General features: G+C 51.3%; 1 protein-coding gene across 1 annotated transcript in view; it reads right to left on the minus strand.

Moving 5' to 3' along the window:
• GRIK5 (glutamate receptor, ionotropic, kainate 5) overlaps positions 1 to 20,399 on the minus strand; it is a 56,203-nt gene extending 35,804 nt beyond the window's left edge. The window contains exons 1-11 of the mRNA XM_008567256.1: positions 20,170 to 20,399; positions 16,715 to 16,843; positions 16,224 to 16,388; positions 13,820 to 13,917; positions 13,533 to 13,698; positions 10,931 to 11,109; positions 9,575 to 9,628; positions 9,313 to 9,474; positions 7,549 to 7,701; positions 7,036 to 7,140; positions 6,819 to 6,926 (exon numbers count right to left, since the gene is read on the minus strand). Coding sequence (XP_008565478.1) covers positions 6,819 to 6,926; positions 7,036 to 7,140; positions 7,549 to 7,701; positions 9,313 to 9,474; positions 9,575 to 9,628; positions 10,931 to 11,109; positions 13,533 to 13,698; positions 13,820 to 13,917; positions 16,224 to 16,388; positions 16,715 to 16,793 — 1,269 coding nt within the window. The 5' untranslated portion in view covers positions 16,794 to 16,843; positions 20,170 to 20,399. The remainder of the gene's footprint in view (positions 1 to 6,818; positions 6,927 to 7,035; positions 7,141 to 7,548; positions 7,702 to 9,312; positions 9,475 to 9,574; positions 9,629 to 10,930; positions 11,110 to 13,532; positions 13,699 to 13,819; positions 13,918 to 16,223; positions 16,389 to 16,714; positions 16,844 to 20,169) is intronic.
• Positions 20,400 to 20,602: the final 203 nt, after the last annotated feature.

The raw sequence follows: 20,602 nt of genomic DNA on the forward strand, positions 1-20,602 counted from the left end.
TCATGAGAAATAACAAATTGTTATTGTTTTAAGCCTCTGGGTTGTGGGTGTGTTGTGTTACACAAAAAGACATGTAATCTACTGTGAAACCAGGTCCTGGTATAGGCTCCAGACTCTAGGACCCCCATGGAGCTCCATGCTGAGGGGCAATGGGACAGAGAAAAATCAGTGCTTCTCTCTCTACCAAGCTGCCTTCCAAGTCCAAAATTGGGATCTGGGAGCAGGAATGTGAAATAATACTAATAATAGCGGCAGCACCCAGCATTTCTTGTGGGTTTGCTGTGTGACAGCTCTTCTGTCAGCGTGGGAGGTCGGTATTATTACCTCTGTTTTAGAGATGAGAACAATGAGGTCCAGAGAGGTGAAGTAGTAAGTGGCTCAGAAGGACAAGTCAAAAAACTCATCTCTTAAGTCCTGTGGTTGACTAAGCTCAAGTGGACAGAATCAGAGGGTAGACATGGGAGAAACCAGACACAGACAAGGGGTATCTAGGTCAGGTATCAAAACTGGAGAATCAGAAATCAAGAATCCTAGAGACAAGCACCCAGTGCTAGAGCTGGAAGGCTCCCATACAGCCCTCTTGATATATAGGAGGAAACTGAGTTTGAGGGAGGTAAAGTAGGTAGCTCAGGGCCACACAGCTGAAGAAGGGAAGTGGGAAGGGGAGACGAGGAACAGCTGGGATTAACAACCCTCACTGTGTACTCCGAAGCCATTGTTGCTTCCACTAGGCCAAGTGATCTGCAAAGCTGATCTCAAGATTGAACTTGGGTTCAAGGTCTCAGAATCAGGGTCTGAGCATATAGAAACAGAAATAGAGACTGGGGCCCTGGGACAGAACTCAAGATCACAAAACAATGATCTAGACTTAACTTAGAGCCCCAGAACAACAGAACTGAAGGGTCTTTAAGGAGACTTAAATCCAGGGTTTTCAGACTTCTTTAAAGAGAATCTTTGTGGAAGCCAGCATTGTAGACAGATAGCAGGATACTGCAAAGTTGGATTCTAAGAATTCATTCTACGAATGGCTATTCATCTACACACAAAAATGCAGGTCCAAGAAAGTCACTGCAGCATTGCTTGTAGTGGGAATAAAGACTGAAACAACCTAATTTGAGACAAGTCAAAAAGATTATCAATGTCATAAAAGAATCCTAGGCAACCACTAAAATAGCAAAGTCTATAAGTTATATTAGGAGAGAAAAAACAAGCTACAGAACAACATGTACAATATCTACTCTGTCAAAAAAGAGTGGGGATCTGCCTATATATACATAGATGTTTCTGGAAGGATGGTGGCCTCTGAGAAAAGAAAATGAGGGGCAAAGGAGGAAAGGAGACTGATTTTTCAGTCTTACCATCTTTGTACGCTTACTGTCTTTGTACTCTTTGAATTCTATTTTATCTAGGTTTGTATTAACTTCTGTCCTCCCCAATGCAACGAATTTTTAAAAATTGAAGTATAATAGTTAAATGTGTGTGGAAATGCAAACGGTCAAGAAGAGCCAAAGCAATCCTAAAGAACATCAAAGCTAGAGGATTTAGCCCCCCAAATATTAACACTTAACTCAAAGCTATGACATATAAGACAATGTGGTATTAGAGCAAATATAGGTAAATATACAATAGAATGGAGTGTTTGGAAACCCACAGATAGATGGGTATTGAGTTAAGACAAAGGTAAGACTCTGTTAAAGGAGAAAAAATTATCATTTTAATAAACAGTGCTGTTCAATTAAATATCCATAAAAAAATGTATTTCAACCTCTCCTACTCACATGATACATAAAAATCAATTCCAGGTGGATTGCAAATGTACATGTCAAAGACAAAATTATTTAGTTTTTAGAAAACAAATAGGAGAATATCTTCATGACCGTGGGGTAGGCAAAGAATTCTCAAATTCTAAAAGCATTAACCATAAAGGAAAAAAAGCTGATAAAGTGGACTTTAGTAAAATTAAAAATCAAATATTTTTATCAAAAGATACCACTGTGGGCCGACCCCGTGGCGCACTCGGGAGAGTACGGCTCTGGCAGTGCAGCGATGCTTCCGCCACGGGTTCGGATCCTATATAGGAATGGCCGGTGCACTCACTGGCTGAGCGCGGTGCGGACGACACCACACCAAGGGTTGCGATCCCCTTACTGGTCACGAAAAAGACAAAAAAGAAAAAGATACCACTGAAATTGAAAAGGCAAGCCACAAAGGGGAGAAGGCATTTGCAATATGTATATCAGACAAAAGGCTTATATCCAGAATATATAAATAACTCATAAATCAATAAAAAGGTCATATACCCCAACTTTTAAAAAAGAGAAAAAGACATGAACAGGGACTTTCCAAGTAGCCAATAAACACAAAAAGGTGGCCAACTTCCCTGATCATTAGGGAAATGAAAATGAAACTTACCATTTCATTAAATTACCATTTCATTGGTACCTTTATAGACTCACCACTGGTAAAATGAAGAGCAACTGGAATTCTCATTCATACACAGACAGTGGAAGTGAAAGCTGTACAACCACTTCAGAAAACGCTTTTGCAGTATCTGCTAAAGCTGAGACACACACCTTGTGACCCAGCAATTCCATTCCCTGGGATATACCAAATAGAAATGCCAATACATGTTCACCAAAAGACATGGAATAGAATGTTCCTAGTAGTACTATTCATAATAGCAAAAACAGAAACAACTCAAATGTCCATCTACATTTGATGGATAAGTAAATTGTGGTTCATATCACAGAACATACAACGAGACTAACTTACTTGCAATAACATGGATGAATCCTATAAACATGTTAAGCAAAAGAAAGCCAGACACAGAGAACATATAGTAAGATGCCATTTAAATGAAGTTCAAGGTTGGCAAAGCTAATTTATGGTGACAGAAGTTGAGATGGTGATTAGTTACCCTCGGTGGGTTAGTTGCTAGAAGGGGCACAAGGAGGCTTCAGGGTGGGGGTGGGGGAATGGTTACTAGGTGTTTTCAATTGTGGAAAATTCAGTGAGAATGATTTGTGCAAGTTTCTGTATGCATGTTACACTTCAATAAAAATCTTTTAAAACTTAAAAAAAAAATTATGGCTGGCCAGTTAGCTCACTTGATTAGAGCGTGGCATTTAAGTAACACCAAAGCCAAGGGTTTGGATCCCCATACTGGCCAGGAACAAAAAAAAAAAAAAAAAGAAAGAAAGAAAGAAAAGGTAAAAACAAAAAATTAAAGTAGGGTGGTTCTAGAACATTCCTCACAAGCTGATTGCCTGAACCCTTTCATGAAATGAGGGCCAGCCCGGTGGCGCACTCGGTAGAGTGTGGCACTTGGGAGCGTGGTGGCACTCCCGCCGAGGGTTCAGATCCCAGATAGAGACCGGTCCGCTCACTGGTTGAGCACGGTGCAGGCGCGACACCGAGGGTTGCGATCCAGTTCAGATCCCAGATAGAGACCGGTCCGCTCACTGGTTGAGCACGGTGCAGGCGCGACACCGAGGGTTGCAATCCCGTTACCGGTCACGAAAAAAAGACAAAAAGGAAAAAAAAAGAAAGATCCCCTTACCGGTCATCTTTAAAAAGAAAAAGAAATGAGACCCAAATCCACATCAAAGACTTCCTGGAGTGTCGTTTAAACAACTCTGATCTAGTCCAACTCCTTCACTCTGTTATAAATATTTTAATCCCCTCCCTTTAAAGGATGGAAATGAGGACAGAGAGAAGAGATCTGCTTATGTCACACAGCGTGTGAACGGCAGTGCCAAGCCCAGAACACTGTCCTAAGGGCTCAGAAAAAAGCAGCAATCAAGACAATGTGGTACAAGGGACAGGCACGTGTGCTCTGCCAAATCAAATCAGCTCTGCTGCCTTCTAGCTAGGAGACCTTAGAAATGTCACTTAACCCTCCTGTGCCTGAGTTTCTTCATATGAAGATCAGGGCTGCTGTGAAGATCGGGAAACACAGGCAAAGGCCTTGGCACCACGCTAAAAGATGTTGGCCACTGTGATTGCTATTTTTATCAAGGATGCAAGCTTAGGAGAGAGACAGGGGGAACTCACATGGACTCGGCCCACCTCCCATGCTGGGCACTGCAAAGGGGCTTTCTTAGCTCATGTAGGCCTCCCACAGCCCCTCAAGGTAGGGTCATTAGACCCATTTTACAGAAGATGTGGAGATTGCAGAGTTACATGACTTGTTCTGGTAGGGGCGGAGCCAGGAATGGGAATGAAGTCCATCTGACGCCAGTCACCAAAGAGTAAGATGAGGCGTCACGGCTTGATGAGGGAAGTCATCAGGACCTACTGAGAGCTCTGACAAACTCTCCAAGATGGGGCGAGGCCTGGGGCTGAGGAGGGCAGGCCCCTGCACAGCCTTATCTCCCTGCATTATACCTTCCCAGTGGTGCCTCTCTCAATCTTGGAGCCAGCCCAACCTCTCTTAGCTCCAGACCTGTTAGCCCCCGTCCCAGGGACAGCCAGCCTGCACCCTATCACCTACTTCCTCCACTCCCTCACTCACCTGGCCCACTGGTCTCCATGCTCTGTCTGCACTGCTTCTTAACATCCACAGAAGACTCCCCCCTTACTTCCCCTGAACCACCTCTCCTTTGGGCCAAGAAGCTCTCCTGACATCTGGATCTGGCCCTGCCCCTTCCAGCTCAACACTCTCTCTCCAAGGTAAAGCACAAGCACAACTGAGTCCTTCAGAGACGGTTCCCCAACTGCTGCCCACAGCCCCCTGGCCACCTCTGTCCCATCACTCACCACACCCCTCTGTGCTTGCTAGGTGCCAGGTACTTTTCTAGGCTCTGGAGACAAAGCAGGGAATGAGACAAGTCCTGACCCACATCTTGCCTTAGGCACTAAGTTTGACTCATGTCTGAATCCCCAAGTGCCTGACACAGGCCCTGCCCAGAAACACATGTCAGAAAATGATCAAATGAGGTACGCCCAGCTGTGCACACTGAGGTCTCTGCCTCCCTGTCCAATCTGACAGACACCCCCTGGGGCCCCGCCCCTGCTTTTCCTGCTGTCTGGGATGTTCTCTGTGCACCTAACTCCTATGCAACTTCTAAAACCCCATCTAATGCCACCTCCTCCATGAAGCCTTCCTCAGGCCTTCTAAAGATGGGTCAGTCCCTCCTTTCTTTGGGAGTCCCTCATTACCCTGGAGTTGGAATGATTATATCCAGGTCTGTCTCCTCCATCAGACTGGGATAGCCTCCCCTCAATTCCCCTTGCCACTCAAGAGCACCTGTGACATGGCTGTGCCTCTAGAATTCGTGTAAGGGTGGGCACACAGCAGCTTTGGTAAATATTCGTGAAATGAATGACTGAATCAATCCATCAAGAGAAGAATCAACATCAGGAAGGGAAGAACAATATTGGCTCCCAGCCTGAGGAGAAGGGGGAGGGGTATGAGAAAGAGTCTCAAAGCCCCCAGGGTCATGGCTTGGCTCTCCTGACATTCCCTCCCTGACCTCTGACCCCCACTCCCTGCCAGCTGCGCAATGCCCCGCCCTCAGGGCCCCTCGTGAGGCTGTTGTGAAGTGTCTGGTTTCCCATCTGCAGGCCATCTGTCACTCCACAGCAGACTCACTGGCCCTTATTCAGAGGGACTGGAGGCCCACTTTAGATCAGGAGCTCACTAGGGACTGAGGGAATGGCTCTGTAACTTGCTGCTTTAGGAAGACTCTGATCCTGTGGAACCCTCTAATAACCCTCTCTGAACCTCAGCATCCACAGCTATTGGCCAACCCAGCTCACAGTGTTACTGAGGGGCTCCTGTGAACAATAGATGTCAGCAGGTCATGGACTTGGCCACTAAGAAGAGCATGGCTGTCCAGTGTATCCAGCTTCCAGAACCAGCTGCTCAGGAAAGCCTCCTGCTCACCTCCTATGAGCCTGACACTCAGCTCCACCAGAAACTCACTATGTGGCCTGTTTCCTTACGTTCAAGAGGAGGAAAATAAGACCAACTTCACAGGGTAGCTGTAAGGTTTAAAGAGTGACACCTAGAAAGGGCCTCTCACAGTGACTGGTGTAGAAGAGGTGTTCAATAAAAATTCATTGATATGAAAAGGCCCCTCTGTCTCTAATTTGGTAAAATGCAGGAGTGGCACCCCTGGGGCTACAAGACAATGTCCTTGGCTGGTGCTGAAGTACTGAGAGGACTGGAGCTTCAGAGCACAGTCAGACTCTGGAGCCTTAGAGACATGACTGCCAGTTGGATTATGCCACATACTTGCTGGGCGAATCTGGGCAAGTTGCTTGACTTCCCTGAGCCTTGGTTTCCACATCTTCGAGACAGATATTAAATAAGTTGGCATGTCAACACAGTTGGTGTCACAAAACGACTGTTCTAAAGATTGTGATTAGGGCCGGGCCCGTGGCGCACTCGGGAGAGTGCGGCATGTCCGCCGCAGGTTCGGATCCTATATAGGGATGACCGGTGCACTCACAGCGCTCACTGGCTGAGCACGGTGCAGCCGGTCTCAAAAAGGACAAAAAATAAATAAATAAATAAATAAAGATTGTGATTAAAAGGGCCCGACAGTGTGTGAGGACCTGGAGTTGAAACTGGTTCTGGTGGCAGAGTCTGTGCTCTCTCCTGCTCTGCCAGTGGCTAGGAGGTGACTCTTTGGTCACAACCTGGGGTTGTTGTGTGCATGGGTCACATCCCCTGCTGGTCTGAGTGCTGTGCCACTGAGGTATCCCTCCACCTCACCATGGAAGTTAGGACTGGGATGGGGACACAGCTCAGGAAAGGCCCAGCTTTCTGGTCCCTTCACTTAAGTCCACCCAACCCCCGCAAGGCCACTCACCAGGATGGTTGTGACCACCAGCGTCTTGTTGGCCAGCGTCTGCGACAGGTTGATGTCCAGAGTGGTGGCATTCATGGCCAGGGTACGGTTAGAGTACCACACCCCAATCTGGGGGCAGAGATGGTGCCATCAGCATAGGCCCTGCCCAAGGATTCAGCAGCCTCTGGGTCCACACCACCCTCACTTCACCCTCTGGCGTCGCTCTGGGCCTGCTCACCTCACGGTGGCCCTGCCGGGACTTCTCTAGGATGCGCAGGGTGTAGTTGGTCCTCTGCCCTTTGCTGTTGAACTCAACCCTCCCGGTCAGCCCATCATACTCTACCTAGCAGGGCGGGGAGGTTGGGAAGAGGGAGGGGATGGCAGGGGCCCAGAGATGGGCAAGAAAGACCCAGCAGGGATGAGACATCCACAAAGAAAGGCACATAGATGGGTGCAGGGCACAAGCGAGAGAGACCAAGAAGGACCACAGTCAAAAGATCAGGACAACAAGCAAGGAAACAAGGGGAGATAGAACAAAGCAGCAGGAAAAGAGCAAGACCCAGAGACAGCGCAGCCCAGACAGGCAGAGGACGGGTGAAGAGTGGACAGATGAGAAGGAAAAGCAAAGAGGAGGCCCGGAGAGAGCCCGGAGGTCGGGGAGAGGGCAGGGGGCCGCAGGGTGGACACAGTGAGTGCCCCGCCTGCGGTGGCCACTGTCCCGTCTCCTCCGCCCTCCCCCACCCCGGCTCACCATTCGCAGGTAGTTCATGAGGCTGGTCCCATGGGGCCAAATGTTGGCTGATGTACAGGCCAGTGGCTTCACGCCAATCTCCTGGCTGCGATTCAGCTCCCGAACAGCACTCACCACCACATGCACGGCGTCAAACATAAGTGCAGCTGACAGCTGAGTGTGGGCAGAGGCAGAGGCAGGATGGGAAAGAGGTAGTTTAGCCAGAGGAGCCCTAAAGCCCCCCATGGTGCTACCCTCAAGCACTCGGACAACTCCTCCCTCCCCAGCAATGGGTAACTTGGCAAGTCAGGAGCGAGGAAGGGATGGCTGGCTAGTGGCCAAAAATAAAAAAACAAGATCAAGGAAGCAGCTCTGGCATATTTCTCAGGAAATGTGGGTGACAGTGAGGAAGGGGTGCATATTGCCCCATGCCTTGGTGGGAGTAGCTCTCCGAGACTTTGTGGCCACATGTCTCTGTTTGGGGAAGGCACGTCTGAGAGGGTTTGCCTGGAGGACCCACTTAGGCAGGTGTGCCCAGGAATCTATGTCTATGTGGCCCATGCAGATGAGCGAAGATGGCCATAGGCCCTGAGTGCGTCTAGGACATGTTGACGTGAGTGGACTGGACAAACATGCCCATTTGTCTATACACTGGGTGAGCGTGGTGTCAGGAAGACAGGAAAGCATGATGGTTGGAGGCTCTGAGCTGGAGGCCCAGCTCTGCTATTTTTTGGCTACTTCCTATCTCAGTGAGGAGAGTCAAGTCCCCACCCCTTGCTGAACCTCAGTTTTTTCCCCTGTAAAATGGGGATAATAATAATCCCTACGTCTGGGCACTACTGTGGGGATCAAGCGAGACAATGCCTGTAAAGTACTTGAAACAGCACGTGGCACACAATGAGTGTCTGATACACCCTGGCCACCAAGCTATGACTGACGATGAAGGCATCTGCGTGTGTACTTGCAAGCATGTGTCTTCGCTGGGCCGGTGAAGGTTTTAGCATCTGTGTTGTGTAGGTGTGCACAGGGGTGCATATGAGTGTGCCTCTGTCTGTGTCAGTATGTGTGATGTCCCTGCGTGCCCACATCTGATTGTACATCACAGTGTCTTGAGTGCACTTCCATGCACATAGGAATGTCTCGGTATCTTGGCATATAAGTAGATGTCTGTGAACAAATACACATAAATATGCACCTTTCATATGTTTGCATTTATTCAACATATATTATCAAACATCTACTATGAGCCAGGCTGTTCTAGGTGCTGGGGATACAATGGTGAACAAAACAGACCCCCCTGCCAATGTGGAACTTACAATCTATAAATCTATATCCCTATATAAGTATAATATAAAGTAAGCCACATGGTGATTAATTAAACAAATGTAAGTACTATGAGGACAAAGAAAGCAGGGAAGGGGGTTAAAAAGTAGTTAGCTTCCCATTTTTTAAATGTACAAGGAAGGTCTTATACAACTGAGCGGACATTTGAGCAAAAACCTGGAGATGAGGAAGCGAGCCACTGGTTCTCTGGCAAGGTGCATGGGAAGCAGGGGGAAGAGTACGTACAAAGGCCCTGAGGTGCACCTGTGCTTGGTGTGGCTGGAGCAGCATGGGAGGTGGAGAGGAGGAGGACACGGGTCAGACTCATCACAGGGCCACACTGTTAGGCCTCTAGGAGCACCAGAGGGTTCTGAGCATAATCTGAGCAAGTTTTGAAAGAGGCCCCTGAGAGTGTCTGTGCACAGTGTGTCTCTGGGCGTGACTGGATGTCTGTGTGCTCACCGCGGGGCCCGGGTAGGTGCTGGCTTCACAGTTCTCCCTCCAGGACATGTTGAGGCTGCGCACAAACTCAGGGTAGAAGGGGTGGGAGGTGTTGAACATGGAGAAGCCCAGGATGTTGGAGGAGTCCTCTACAATACTGTCCAGATGCAGGATAGGGAAGTCCTGGGACCAAGAAGAGCTGGTAAGGCCTAGGGCCAGGCCCCAAGTGTGGCAGAAAGGGTGGGAGGGAAGTGAGGGCAGGGAGGACCAGAGGGGTACGCACCATGGTGGTGAGGATGTACTTGTAAAACGCTGAGGTCATTCCTAGCTCCGAGGCCTGGAGGACACAGGGGAGGCCAAGAGGCAGCGTGAGAGGTAGAGACCCACAGACAGAGATGGGGAGAACCCAAGGGAGGAAGAAAGATTTAGAGACAGGCCTGGTGAGAGGATACCCAGTGAGAAATAGTCAGAGAAACCCAGAGACAGAGAGACAGGGAAAAGGAGACAATTGAGGGCAGAGGGAGACCTTGGTCCCTTACATCCCACCACACTGACTGGTGCCCCAGGGGACATAGGGATTGTATTGGAGGAGGGGATGGGGCCTCCAAATGCCCCCATCCCTCATTAGAGAACTTAACCTCCACACTGCCCAAAAGCCAAGTTCAGGCTGCTAATGTGTAGGGCTCAGCCCGGTCATAAGGTCAGAAAAACTAACCCCTGCAATCTTTAAAAGATTCATTTTTGAGCCCCTTTCTCACAGTCCTTGAGCAGAACAAAGTCAGAAAACCTCTCCATGCCAGGAGTGCCCAGTCCTGTCCTCCCACGAGAATTATAACATTAAAGAGCACCAGCTTGCATTGCCTGAGCGGCAGGAGCTGGGCTCATTTTCATGTGGGTGTCAGGGAAGGGCAGGCTCAGAGAGGAAAGAGATGACTGTTCCCATGGCTGCCTGCCTCCCAAGCCTGAAAGCCTTCCCTAAGACATCCTGCCTCAAAAGCCCGATGGATTCCCTTCACATTTCTTCCTGTGAGCTACGATCAGCAGTGACATATGGTTTTAATTTTTTTTTAAGTGGAGAAAAATAAACAATACAAATTTGACTATGAAGAAAAATTAAGAGCAGGGAAGCAAATGAATGATTAATGAGTGTGGGTCACTGGTGGACAGAAAGTGTCAGGCCTGTGGGAGAAGGTGCTGGTGTGCCCCTCCTGTGTGCCCTTAAGCTAGTCCTCCCCCCCGACCCTGAACCCCAGCTTCTTCATCCACAAAATGTTCATGACACCTACCCCATAGAGTGGGGTGAGAGCCAAGTTAAAGAATATACGCAAAGCATCTCAACACAGACCCTCAATAAAAACCCTAAGGAGATGACTTAGCCAGCATTTACTCTGGGACAGGCACTGCCCTAAGCACTTCACCTGCCATTCACTCATTAACCCTCAAAATAAATAACCCGCTGGTGTGGGAACTATACTGTCCTCACTTCACAGAGAGATGAGGTGACTGACTATCCAGTAAGCAACTATAAACTTCATAATTTTCATCTGCACATAAGAAGAGGTCTCAATAACCCCTTCTGACCACTGAGGCCCATGGTCACCCCACAGTCACCCCATCACAGGCAGAGAAGGGGGCCCACCTTACGGAGGATGAGGTGGGAGATGGACGCGTTGGCATCGATGATAATGGTGGACACCTTGTCGTCGCGGATCTCCTTGAGCAGTGGTGTGGGGTCCCGGCTATCGTCCAACATCCTCACTGACAGTGTCTCCTTGGAGATGAGGAAGCCACGCACCAGTTCTTCCAATCGCAGCAGGCCTGAGGGAGGGGCCAGGCCTCAGGTTAGAACTTTCCTAGGTTCTGGGCTTGAGGTGGACACTCCTTCCTCCTCCCCAATCTGGGGCAGCTTGGCAGTGGACTGGAGGGCATGCCAAGGAGATGGACTGGCTGTCCAGAGCACAGCCAGGTCCCCTGCGGTACTGGGCTTAGGGACTCGGTGCCTGGGTCCTCCCCATTCAAAATCCCAACCTAGACCTCTCTCCAGAAGTCCAGATTCCTGTCTCCGCCACCTTCCTGACCCCCCAACCAGGATATTTTCAGGCATCTCACACCACCCTCACACTTCTCACCCAAACTGCTATATCTTCTCCATGTTGGTCAACAGCAACACCAGTCTGCCAGTTGCTGAGGCCAAAACCCTTGATGGCAACCTGGCTTCTCCTCTCTCTCTCTCACCCATGCCCAGTACACCTAGGCTCTACCTTCAAAGCACATCAGACCCCATCATACCATGCCACTGTCACTGCCCTGGCCCAAGCCACTGCTGTCTTTTGCTTGCTGCAATAGCCACACTTGTCCCTTAGAGTCTGTTCCCTACATAACAGCCAGAGTGATGCAAATCAGATGTGTTCTTCCTCTGCACAAAACCCTCTGATGGCTTCTCATGCCACTCAGGGTCCTAAAAGCCAAAGTCCTCACAGCCTCGAAGGTGGCCCCCATGATCTGCCCACCCGCCTCGTGACCTCCCTGACTTCATCTCCCCATCACTCACTCATTTGTCTCCAGCCACACCAGCCTCCTCGCTGTTCCATACACGAGTCACACTCCTGTCCTGTGGCCTTTGCAATGACTGTTCCCTTTACCTAGAACCCCCTTCTCCTAGATCCCCTTTACAGCCGCCCTTTACCACCTCCAGGTCTTTATTCAAATGTCACCTTCTCAATGAGGCCCAGGCCCACCGTTTCATTTAAAATTGCACTCCACCCCCACTCCAGACTCCCAAACCTCATTCCTTGCTTCTACTTTTCCACAGAACTTACTACATCTAACCAACCAATGCCTGGTTCCTCCCCAATTAAAATCCCAACCTAGACCTTTCCCCAGAACTCCAGATTCCTGTCACCTCCACCTTCCTGACTCCCCACCAGAATATATGACTCATTATGGTGTTTACTGTCTAACTCCCCTCATCAGAATGTAAGTTTGGGCAGGCCCGGTGGCGCACTGGAGAGTGCGCTGCTTGGGAGCGCAGCGGCGCTCCCGCTGAGGGTTCGGATCCCATGTGGAGACCGGTTCCCGCTCACTGGCTGAGCGCAGTGCGGGCGCAACACCGAGGGTTGCAATCCCGTTACTGGTCAGTAAAAAAGACAAAAAAAGGAAAAAAAAAAAAAGAATGTAAGTTTGACAAGGGCAGGGATTCCTGTCTGCTTCACTCACTGCTATATCCCTAATACCAAGAACAGTGTCTAGCACACAGCAGGTACTCAATAAATACCTTTAAGGGGAATTCTCTCTAGAGATTACTGAGCACAGTTCCCCATCTGTCTCAATCTCCAATGTGTGTGCCCTTCAACTGGCTGTTTTCCCCTGCCTCGGCAGAAGCCTGTCAAGCCACAACCCTACCCGCTCCCTCCCCTCACTGGCTCTCCTCCTCAAATCCATCCTGGCCTCTCCATCCCAAATGCTACCACTTCAGCCCAAACCAGCATCACCTCTCCCCTGTGTCCCACTGGCCTCCTTGGCATACCTGCATCACTCTCCAGTCCATTCTCCACACTGCAGCCAAAGAGTACTTCCTATCACACAAATCTGGCCCTGCCCTGTGTGGTACACAGCTCCCATTATCCCCTGCTTTGTTGTTGCCACACTCTGGCCACCAGGAGCATCTTTGAGCCTCTCAAAGGGGCCATGCACCCCTGGCCCTCTGCCTCTGCCCTTACCATGCCCTCTGCAGTTTTCTCTCTCCTCCCTCCCTCTTAAGGTTCAACTTGGATGTCCCTTTCTTGGGGATGCAGACTCTGACCCTCCCAGACGGGTTAGAATCTCTCCTATGTGCTGCTCCTAGAGGCCCCACATGGCTCCTGGTGGCACATGGACCTCTCTGTATCAAAACAACTCAACAGCCTGTGGCCTCCACCAGACCAAGTCCCCTGCAGTCAGAGACCACACCAGTGCTGCTCCCTGCTAACCTTCCAGGGCCTAGCAGAGGACCTTGACATAGCAGGCACTTAACCTCTGTCCATGAACTAAACGGGTCTCTTTGGGGGCAGGAAGGGGTCTGTGGAACCAGAGGTCTCAGTCCCTGAAGGGTGAAGGGATGAGGGAAACTACGTGAGCCCAGTTCCTGGGTCTCTCGGAGGTTCTAACCAGGGGGCACTGAACAATAGCATGGGATGCTGGATGTCTTAGGAAGGGGCATTTGGGGGAAACAGAAAACAAAACATCCAGTTCTCCTCCCTCACACTCAGCCTTGGCGCAGATGAGGCTGGCCGACGGGTAGTTGAAGGACTTGAGGATTCGGGAGACCGCCAGGCTGACGTCCTCATTACTGGGGTACAGGCTGACAGATGCGAAGCGAAGGTACTGAAGGCGGGGCGTCTCCTCGGGACCCACCTTGATGTGGGGGATCTGGACAGAGAGGGTGCTTTGGCTTCCATCCTACTCCTCCTCCCCAGCCCTGCCTCCCAGGAACCCACTCCCCACCCCCGCCCCGCTGCCCCACCCTGCCTTGCCCCACTCCCAACCTCACCTCCTTCTCTCCACAGATGTGGCTCACAGTAGAGGCAGATGCTGGGCTAGAAGAGGGCCCCAGGACAGACACAACCCCCTTGGGCAGGATCTGACACACTGCAGGGGGCAAGGAAGAAACCACAGTCAGAGACCCTCTGCCTCCTCATGTTTCCCAATCCCCAGGGAACTGCCCTGGCCCAGGAGAGGATCCAGATACTTAGAGCTGCCTGATCCTCCTCTGCCACCCAGGACCCAGAGGGCCAATCCTTGACTCTGCCCAACACAGTGAATAAAAGAAAGGGGCATGAGAAGGAGAGATGGGGCAGAGCAACAGAGGGACAGGCCAGACCAAGAGAGAAACAAAGGAAGGGATGAAGAGAGAGACAACAGGGGCCTCCTCCTGGCCTGCAAATCCAGTGCCAGGCTCCTCAGCCTTCACCTTTCTCAATCTTTTTAACCATGCTACAATCTGTGATGCATCCAATGCCCCCTCCAGCCCAAACCCACAGCTGAAGTCCCCTGAGTCCTCCACACTCTTCTGTCGCACCTTACTTGCTCTTCTTCCTTCCGTTTTCTCTTCTCTTTAAACAATGTGTGTCTCAAGACTGGGAGGTACAAAGGTATTGTTTTTGCTTGTCTGGTGCCCCTTCTAATGCAGAACCCTAACTTTTCATGGAGGAATTACCCTCACCCCTCAGTCCACACAGTTCCCAGGATTGATTTGGCACTCAACTCAGGCCTGGCAAGTCACAGAACCACATCCTCCTGGCCACAGTGACCGGTTCAGAGATGGATATGGGCTCAAATCAGACCACTGAGAGCCTTTCCCAGGTCTTTTGCTATAATTACTGGGTTTGCTAAACTAGTAAGATATGAGCTTTGAACTGCTGGGGCCATCTTGCCACCAGCTGGGGAGGGTATTTCTGAAAATGAAGCCAACTCAGAGGCTCAGAGGAAAGCAGGGCCCAGAGATAAAGACAGAAATTTCCAGGACATTATTTGAACGCCTAGATTTAGCCATGCCTAAAACAATACTGGGACATCATTTGAGTACCTGGATCTAGCCATGCCTGAAATTCATACTTAGGTCTCAGTGACATAAGCCAATAAGTTCTCTTTTTCCCTTAAACCAGCCTGAGTTGGGTTTCTGGCACATCTAACTAAAAGTATCATAAACATGTTCCTTCTGTGCCTCCCATGTTGGTGAGGGCTCCACCATTCTCACAGCCCAGGTGCCTGGAAATGATCCTTGCCTTCATTCTCTCTCCTGACAGCCAATTCATTAGTCACCAAGTTCTATCTCTTCTCTATTCTCAAGTTTTCTCATATCTGTCCCCTTCTCTTCAACCCCTCTGACTCTGTCCTACTTTAGTACTCTCAACTTGGGCACGTACCAGCCTCCCCACCCATCACCCAAATGCAGCCTCCAGGTTCACCTTCCAGAAGCTCAGCTCCCAGGTCTAAGTCCACCAATGGCTCACTGCTGCCTGCAGGTGAAAGCAGTACCTTTCACCCTGGCACTGCAGGCCTCCTCGAGCCAGTCTGACAATCTGCCCAGCTCACCTCCCACTGCCCTTCATGTTCAGCCCAGAAGTCTCTCACAACACCCCCAAACATGTGCTGAATCCAGGTGCTCAGGAAGGGCTCAACCCATGTCCTGGTATTGCCTCCAAGTACTTCTCCCTGCCCCCACCTCCAGACTCCAGGCACATACCCAGAACGCCATCTGCCTCCTCACCCTCCATCCCAGCTTCTCCCAAATTGTGCTCTGTGCCACACCAGTCAAAAAAGTCTGAGAACCATTGTACTCCATTCTCCCTCTTGGTGATGTGAAACACATATGAACATAATAAAGCCTCTGACAAGGCCTGCAGAAAAGAAATCTAACACATTCTAAGGCAGCATCTCCTGAAGGTCTCTGACCCCAGCACATCTGTTCAAGTGACACCTATTAACAACCATTCAGTCCATCGGTATTCAACAAACACTTTTACACTCCTACCATGTGATAGGCCATGTTCCATAGGGTGGGCTTAGAGTAATGTCACTCCTTCTACATCCCGATCACTGTTCAAAGCTCAGTTTCCATCTAGCCTTCTCCAGAATGCCTTCACTGAACCCTGCCTCTGAGCCCCTCCATTATTCAGCTCTGGGGACTAACAAGTATCCCCAGCCAGCTATGAAAATCATCTTTCAAACAAGGCCCTGAGTTCCTCCAGGGCAAGACTGGATCTTATGCTTCACCATCCCCTACCCCCAGTGGCAGCCATCTCTGGAAGGAGAAGGCAGAGACAGACATGAAGGAAGGGGGCAGATGAAGCTAGAACAGGACAAGGCCGAGCTGAGGAGGACAAGGGTGGAGGGACGGACTGAGGGCCACAGGCCTGCCCTGCCTCACCCCACGCCCCTGTGGCCCCGCTCACTGGTGTCCGTGGTCTCGTACTGGCTGTCCCGCTGCAGCTCAAAGATGTCTACTTCCACTCGGGCCTTGGCTGGGACCTCGATGATCCCGTTGATCTGCTCCCGGGCCAGGGCCAGGGCCAGACGCTCACCACGGCCACACACTGTCTGGTCGTCCAGGATTGCAGCTAAGGGAACACAGGGGTTGGGAACCAGCTCCTGGGTCCTAAGGAAGGAGGGGCTGGGGTCCTGGACTCCTGGGCTCTGGGGGTATAGGGACTAGGGACCTAGACTCCTAGATCTAAGGCCGGAGGCAGCTGAAGGTCTGGACTCCTGGGTCCAGGGGAAAGGAGGAGCTGGGGCCTGGGACTTCTCATTGCTGAGAAAAGCTGAGATCTGAGGCCCAGGTTCTCAGGTCCTGATGGATTGGCATGCCTGGGCCCCCAAAGAGGAGCCCCAGGGTCCACCAGGAGAGTCTCTGAGGAGGTAGGGGCAGAGTGCTGTAGGGCCTCACCCATGCGCAGTGATGAGAGCACCTGGCAGCTGGGGCTGGCGAAGGCAACAATCAGCAGCAGCAGCAGCTCAGCCGGCATCTTCCTCCCCTCCTCATGGGGACGCAGCTGCCGCGGCCCCCACTCGCCACCTGCAGGGAGACCCCAGCCCATGGGGAGATTGCTGATGTGCAGCCCCTTTGGAGGACTGCTGGACAGCTCTGATGGGCCTTGCTCTCGTTAGAAGCTCGCAATACTGAGGGCATTACTAGAAGGGAAGCTCAGGCTCACAAAAGCACTACCAGAGAGGAGCTCACAGCACTTAGGCACAAGTGGGTCAGGCACTGCTAGAGGATGTGTAAAGGTACCAAAACAGGAGGGAGGTATGCTAGGATTTCAAGTAGGAGCGAATTCCCAGGGACCAACCCCACCCCAATAGGAAACCAGAAGTGCTACCCCCCACCCAGTCCCGCCCCTATCTCTGGGCAGGCAGCTGTTACTAGGCAACAGAAACCGGCTAGAGAGGATGCGGTGGTTGCTAGGCAACCCCATCCCAGGCCTCATTTGCCACCTTCCTGACATCCCTGGTTCCCACAATCCCATGGTGAGAGGGGCCTGGACATCCGGGGTCTGAAGGGAAATGTATCCGGGAGTTAGGAAACTTGGGAAGAGAAGAGAGGAAATGAAGGAAAGGAAGAGAGAGAGAGAGAGAGAGAGAGAGAGAGAGAAACATAGACAAACAGATGGAAGGGCCCAAAGCAGTAAAAGGGCTAAAAAAAAAGAAAAAGAAAAAGTAAAGAGAAGAGAAAAAACAGAAAGACAGGAAGTGGAAGAGAGGCTTAGAAAGGGGAGTGATAAAGAGACTCAGAAAAGGAGAAAGGAGAAAACAGACAAAAATATAGGGAACAGAAAGACGATAAGATAGGAAAGTACGGATAGAAATGGAGACAGAGAAGGAGAGTTACAGGTGCTGGGGATAGGACTAGGAGAGAGAAAAAGGGAGGGGAGGGAAGATGGGGAGATGTGAAGAGAGAAAAAGGTCAGAGCAGGGTGAGGAAGAGAGCAGGGCAGGCTGAAGAAGGGGAAATCAAGGCACAGGAAAGACAAAGAAAGAGGAAGACAGAGCATGGAGAGAGGACGCAAACCGACTTGGGATGCAACCAGGGAGGGCTAGACGGGGAGGAAGTAAGGCAGGGAGCGAGCTGCTTGCCAGAAATGGGCACCAAACCACTGCCCCCACCTGTTCTGGCGAGCTGCAGAAAAGGGGGAGATGGAGCATCTTTGCTCCTCACAGTTGTCCACCCCCATGGACTTAAGGGTTCCTCTGGGAGCTCCTGGCCTTCTGCAGGATAACCACTGAGCAGGGATGAGTTTGGCCAGACGTGAAGCTCCCCCTGGCCAAGGACCATGCCCAAATGGAAGAGACACTTGGGTTTCCATAGAAGAGGGTTTTATGGGACCCAGAGTGCTGTGATGTGAGCCTGGACCCCCATACCCTGCCCAGTCCCCATGGAAGAAGGGCTTGAGCTGGTGAGACTGCAGGATGAGAACTGCTAGGGAAGAGCAGAGGCACAAATCAACACTTCAGACCATCTCATATGGCCAGGAAAACCCAGGACAGAGCAGCAGAAGATTGGAGCAGTCCAGGCTCTGCCCCCTATTCACCACTTTACCTGGAGCAAATCACCACTCTCTCTCTGGGCCTCTGGGAAGGAGAGGCTGGGGAGTGGGAGGGCATGCTGGACAGGCTGGTCACTGGGAACTGTAATTCGGATCTAAGGTCAAGGCTTATCAAGGGTGGAGGAGTAAGGGATGCTGGGAGACCCAGAAGAAGAACTCACCAGGAAGGGGTGTGGAGGGTGGGGCTAGGAAGGAGGCAGAAGTGAGGTGGGCTATCCTGAGACACCAGGGGCTCTTGGGGCAAGGCAGGGTGCAGAGACTAGAGGACAGAAAGATGGAGGGAGAGATGGGGCAGAAGGGCAGTGACCCACAGGTGGCAGGTACAGATGGTAGCAGAAAGACAGAGTGTAGTGACAGGGTTAGGGGAAGCAAATAGACACAGAAGTACAGGAAGGTACACAGAGAAACACAAACACAGCCCAGAAGTGAGATACCGAAGGGGACAGAGACAAGACGGATGATGCGAGAGAAGAGGGGCAGGGTACCAGGCATGCCTAGGACTCAGACCCAGAGGCTCAGGCAAAACAACACAGCAAACCACTGAGCAAAAGAGGTCCAGTTAGCAAACCTACCAAGGGAGAAACAGACAAGTGGGCAAACAAGATATGAGCAAAGGTGAGAAGGCAAATAGGGTTAGCAAAGGCAAACGAGGTGAGGGAGATGGGCAAATAAAAAATAACAGCAGACACAATTGTGGGGAGGGGAGCAAAATTCTGAAAAGAGATAGAGAAAGTATGTCAGAGCTGTAGAGTAGGCCCATGGAAGAGGAAGGGGCAAAAAGGACAGAAGCAAGACTGGAAAAGCTTGAGGGAGAAGCATACAGGGAGAGAAGAACTCACAAACTAAGAGAGAGGGAGAGCTGGGGAGGGAAACTGAGGCGGGGAGGAAGAGTGAGTGCCCTGGGCAAGTCCTCACAGGGTTGCATCCACCTGGAGACACTTGGCTGAATATGGGAGAACAGAGGGCCCAGGCATGGGGAGAAATGGGAGCAGAAAGGCCAGGTGAGTAACGCAGAACTGGAGAGTGAGGATGGGGGTGGGAAGAGCGAGATCAGCAAGGAAAAGACAATGTGTACCATGGAGCACCTAAGGAGTGAAGGATGGAGAAGCCAGGCACCCAGAGTGGATCTGGAGAAGGCAAGCAGAAGAGTGAGAGGTGGAAGCCCAGAGTTAGAGAGAGGGAGAGGGGCAGGTGAGCTGAGGCAAAAAATGGAGAGAAGTGGAAAGAGAGAGAGTTGTGATAGAGGGAGGGGTATCAGCAGAGACACTCCAAGAAAAGGTGAGGCTGACAGCAAAGAGCGAAGTTGGGCAGAGTCAGAGAGTGGCCCAAAAGACACATGAAATGGAGGCTCAGAAACAGAAAGACACTTCCAGGAGATAGAGACTGGATGGGATGGAGACAGGGCCCATGGCAGGCAGAGAAGATGAGGCTCAGAGGAAGAGAAAGAGAGAATAAGACAGTCTGGGACCGAAACCAAGGATTGGAGAAAGCAGGAGCAGAGACATGCCAGGAGCTCCAGAGAAGTGAGGAAGTGAGAAACCACAGGTAGGAGCCAGTGAGCCCCTTAGGACCCCAGGAAGCAGGGGGTCTGGGGGACAGGGGCGAGCTGTGTATCCTGAAGAAGGGGTGAGAAAAGGTCGAGGTGAATGGAGACTGGAGAGGTGGAGGGCGCAGAACAGTCCCCTAGTGGGGAAGGGTACTTGCCGTCCGGAGAGCAGAGGGAGGTGGGGACCCCGTTAGGCAGCAGTGAACCCAGCCTTCCAGGACCCAGCCCAATCCCCACCTTGCAGACACTCACGGATCCTGATGGGACGGAGGGCTGGGCTCCCTCGAGGCCCGAGGAACGACAACGGGGAGATGCTCTGGCTCTGGGTGGTGGTGTGGCTGCGGCGGGGGGAGAGGGCAGTCCACAGGGCCCCCTCCCCCGCCACCAGCAGTGGCCCCCAACTAATCCAAAACGGTAGCTCCTGGGAGTGGGGAAGGAAGGACAGGTGGAAAGAAAGAAGGAGGGCTGGAGAGGAGAGGAAGGGGAAAGGAGAAAATGGAGGAGAGAAGGGGAGAGAGGAGAAGGGGAAGGAGCAAATGGAGGGGAAGGAGGGAGGAAAGGAGGAGAGGAAGGTGAAAACGGAAGGGAGGGGAGCACAGGCAAAGCCGGGGGAGGGGGAAGCCGGCCCAGGAAAAGGGCCCCCGCCCCCTCCCCTAGCCTGGCCGGCCTGGGGGGGCCACAGGGG

This window comes from Galeopterus variegatus, unplaced genomic scaffold (genome assembly GCF_000696425.1).
Source record: "Galeopterus variegatus unplaced genomic scaffold, G_variegatus-3.0.2 Scaffold306, whole genome shotgun sequence".
NCBI classification, from domain to species: Eukaryota; Metazoa; Chordata; class Mammalia; order Dermoptera; family Cynocephalidae; genus Galeopterus; species Galeopterus variegatus.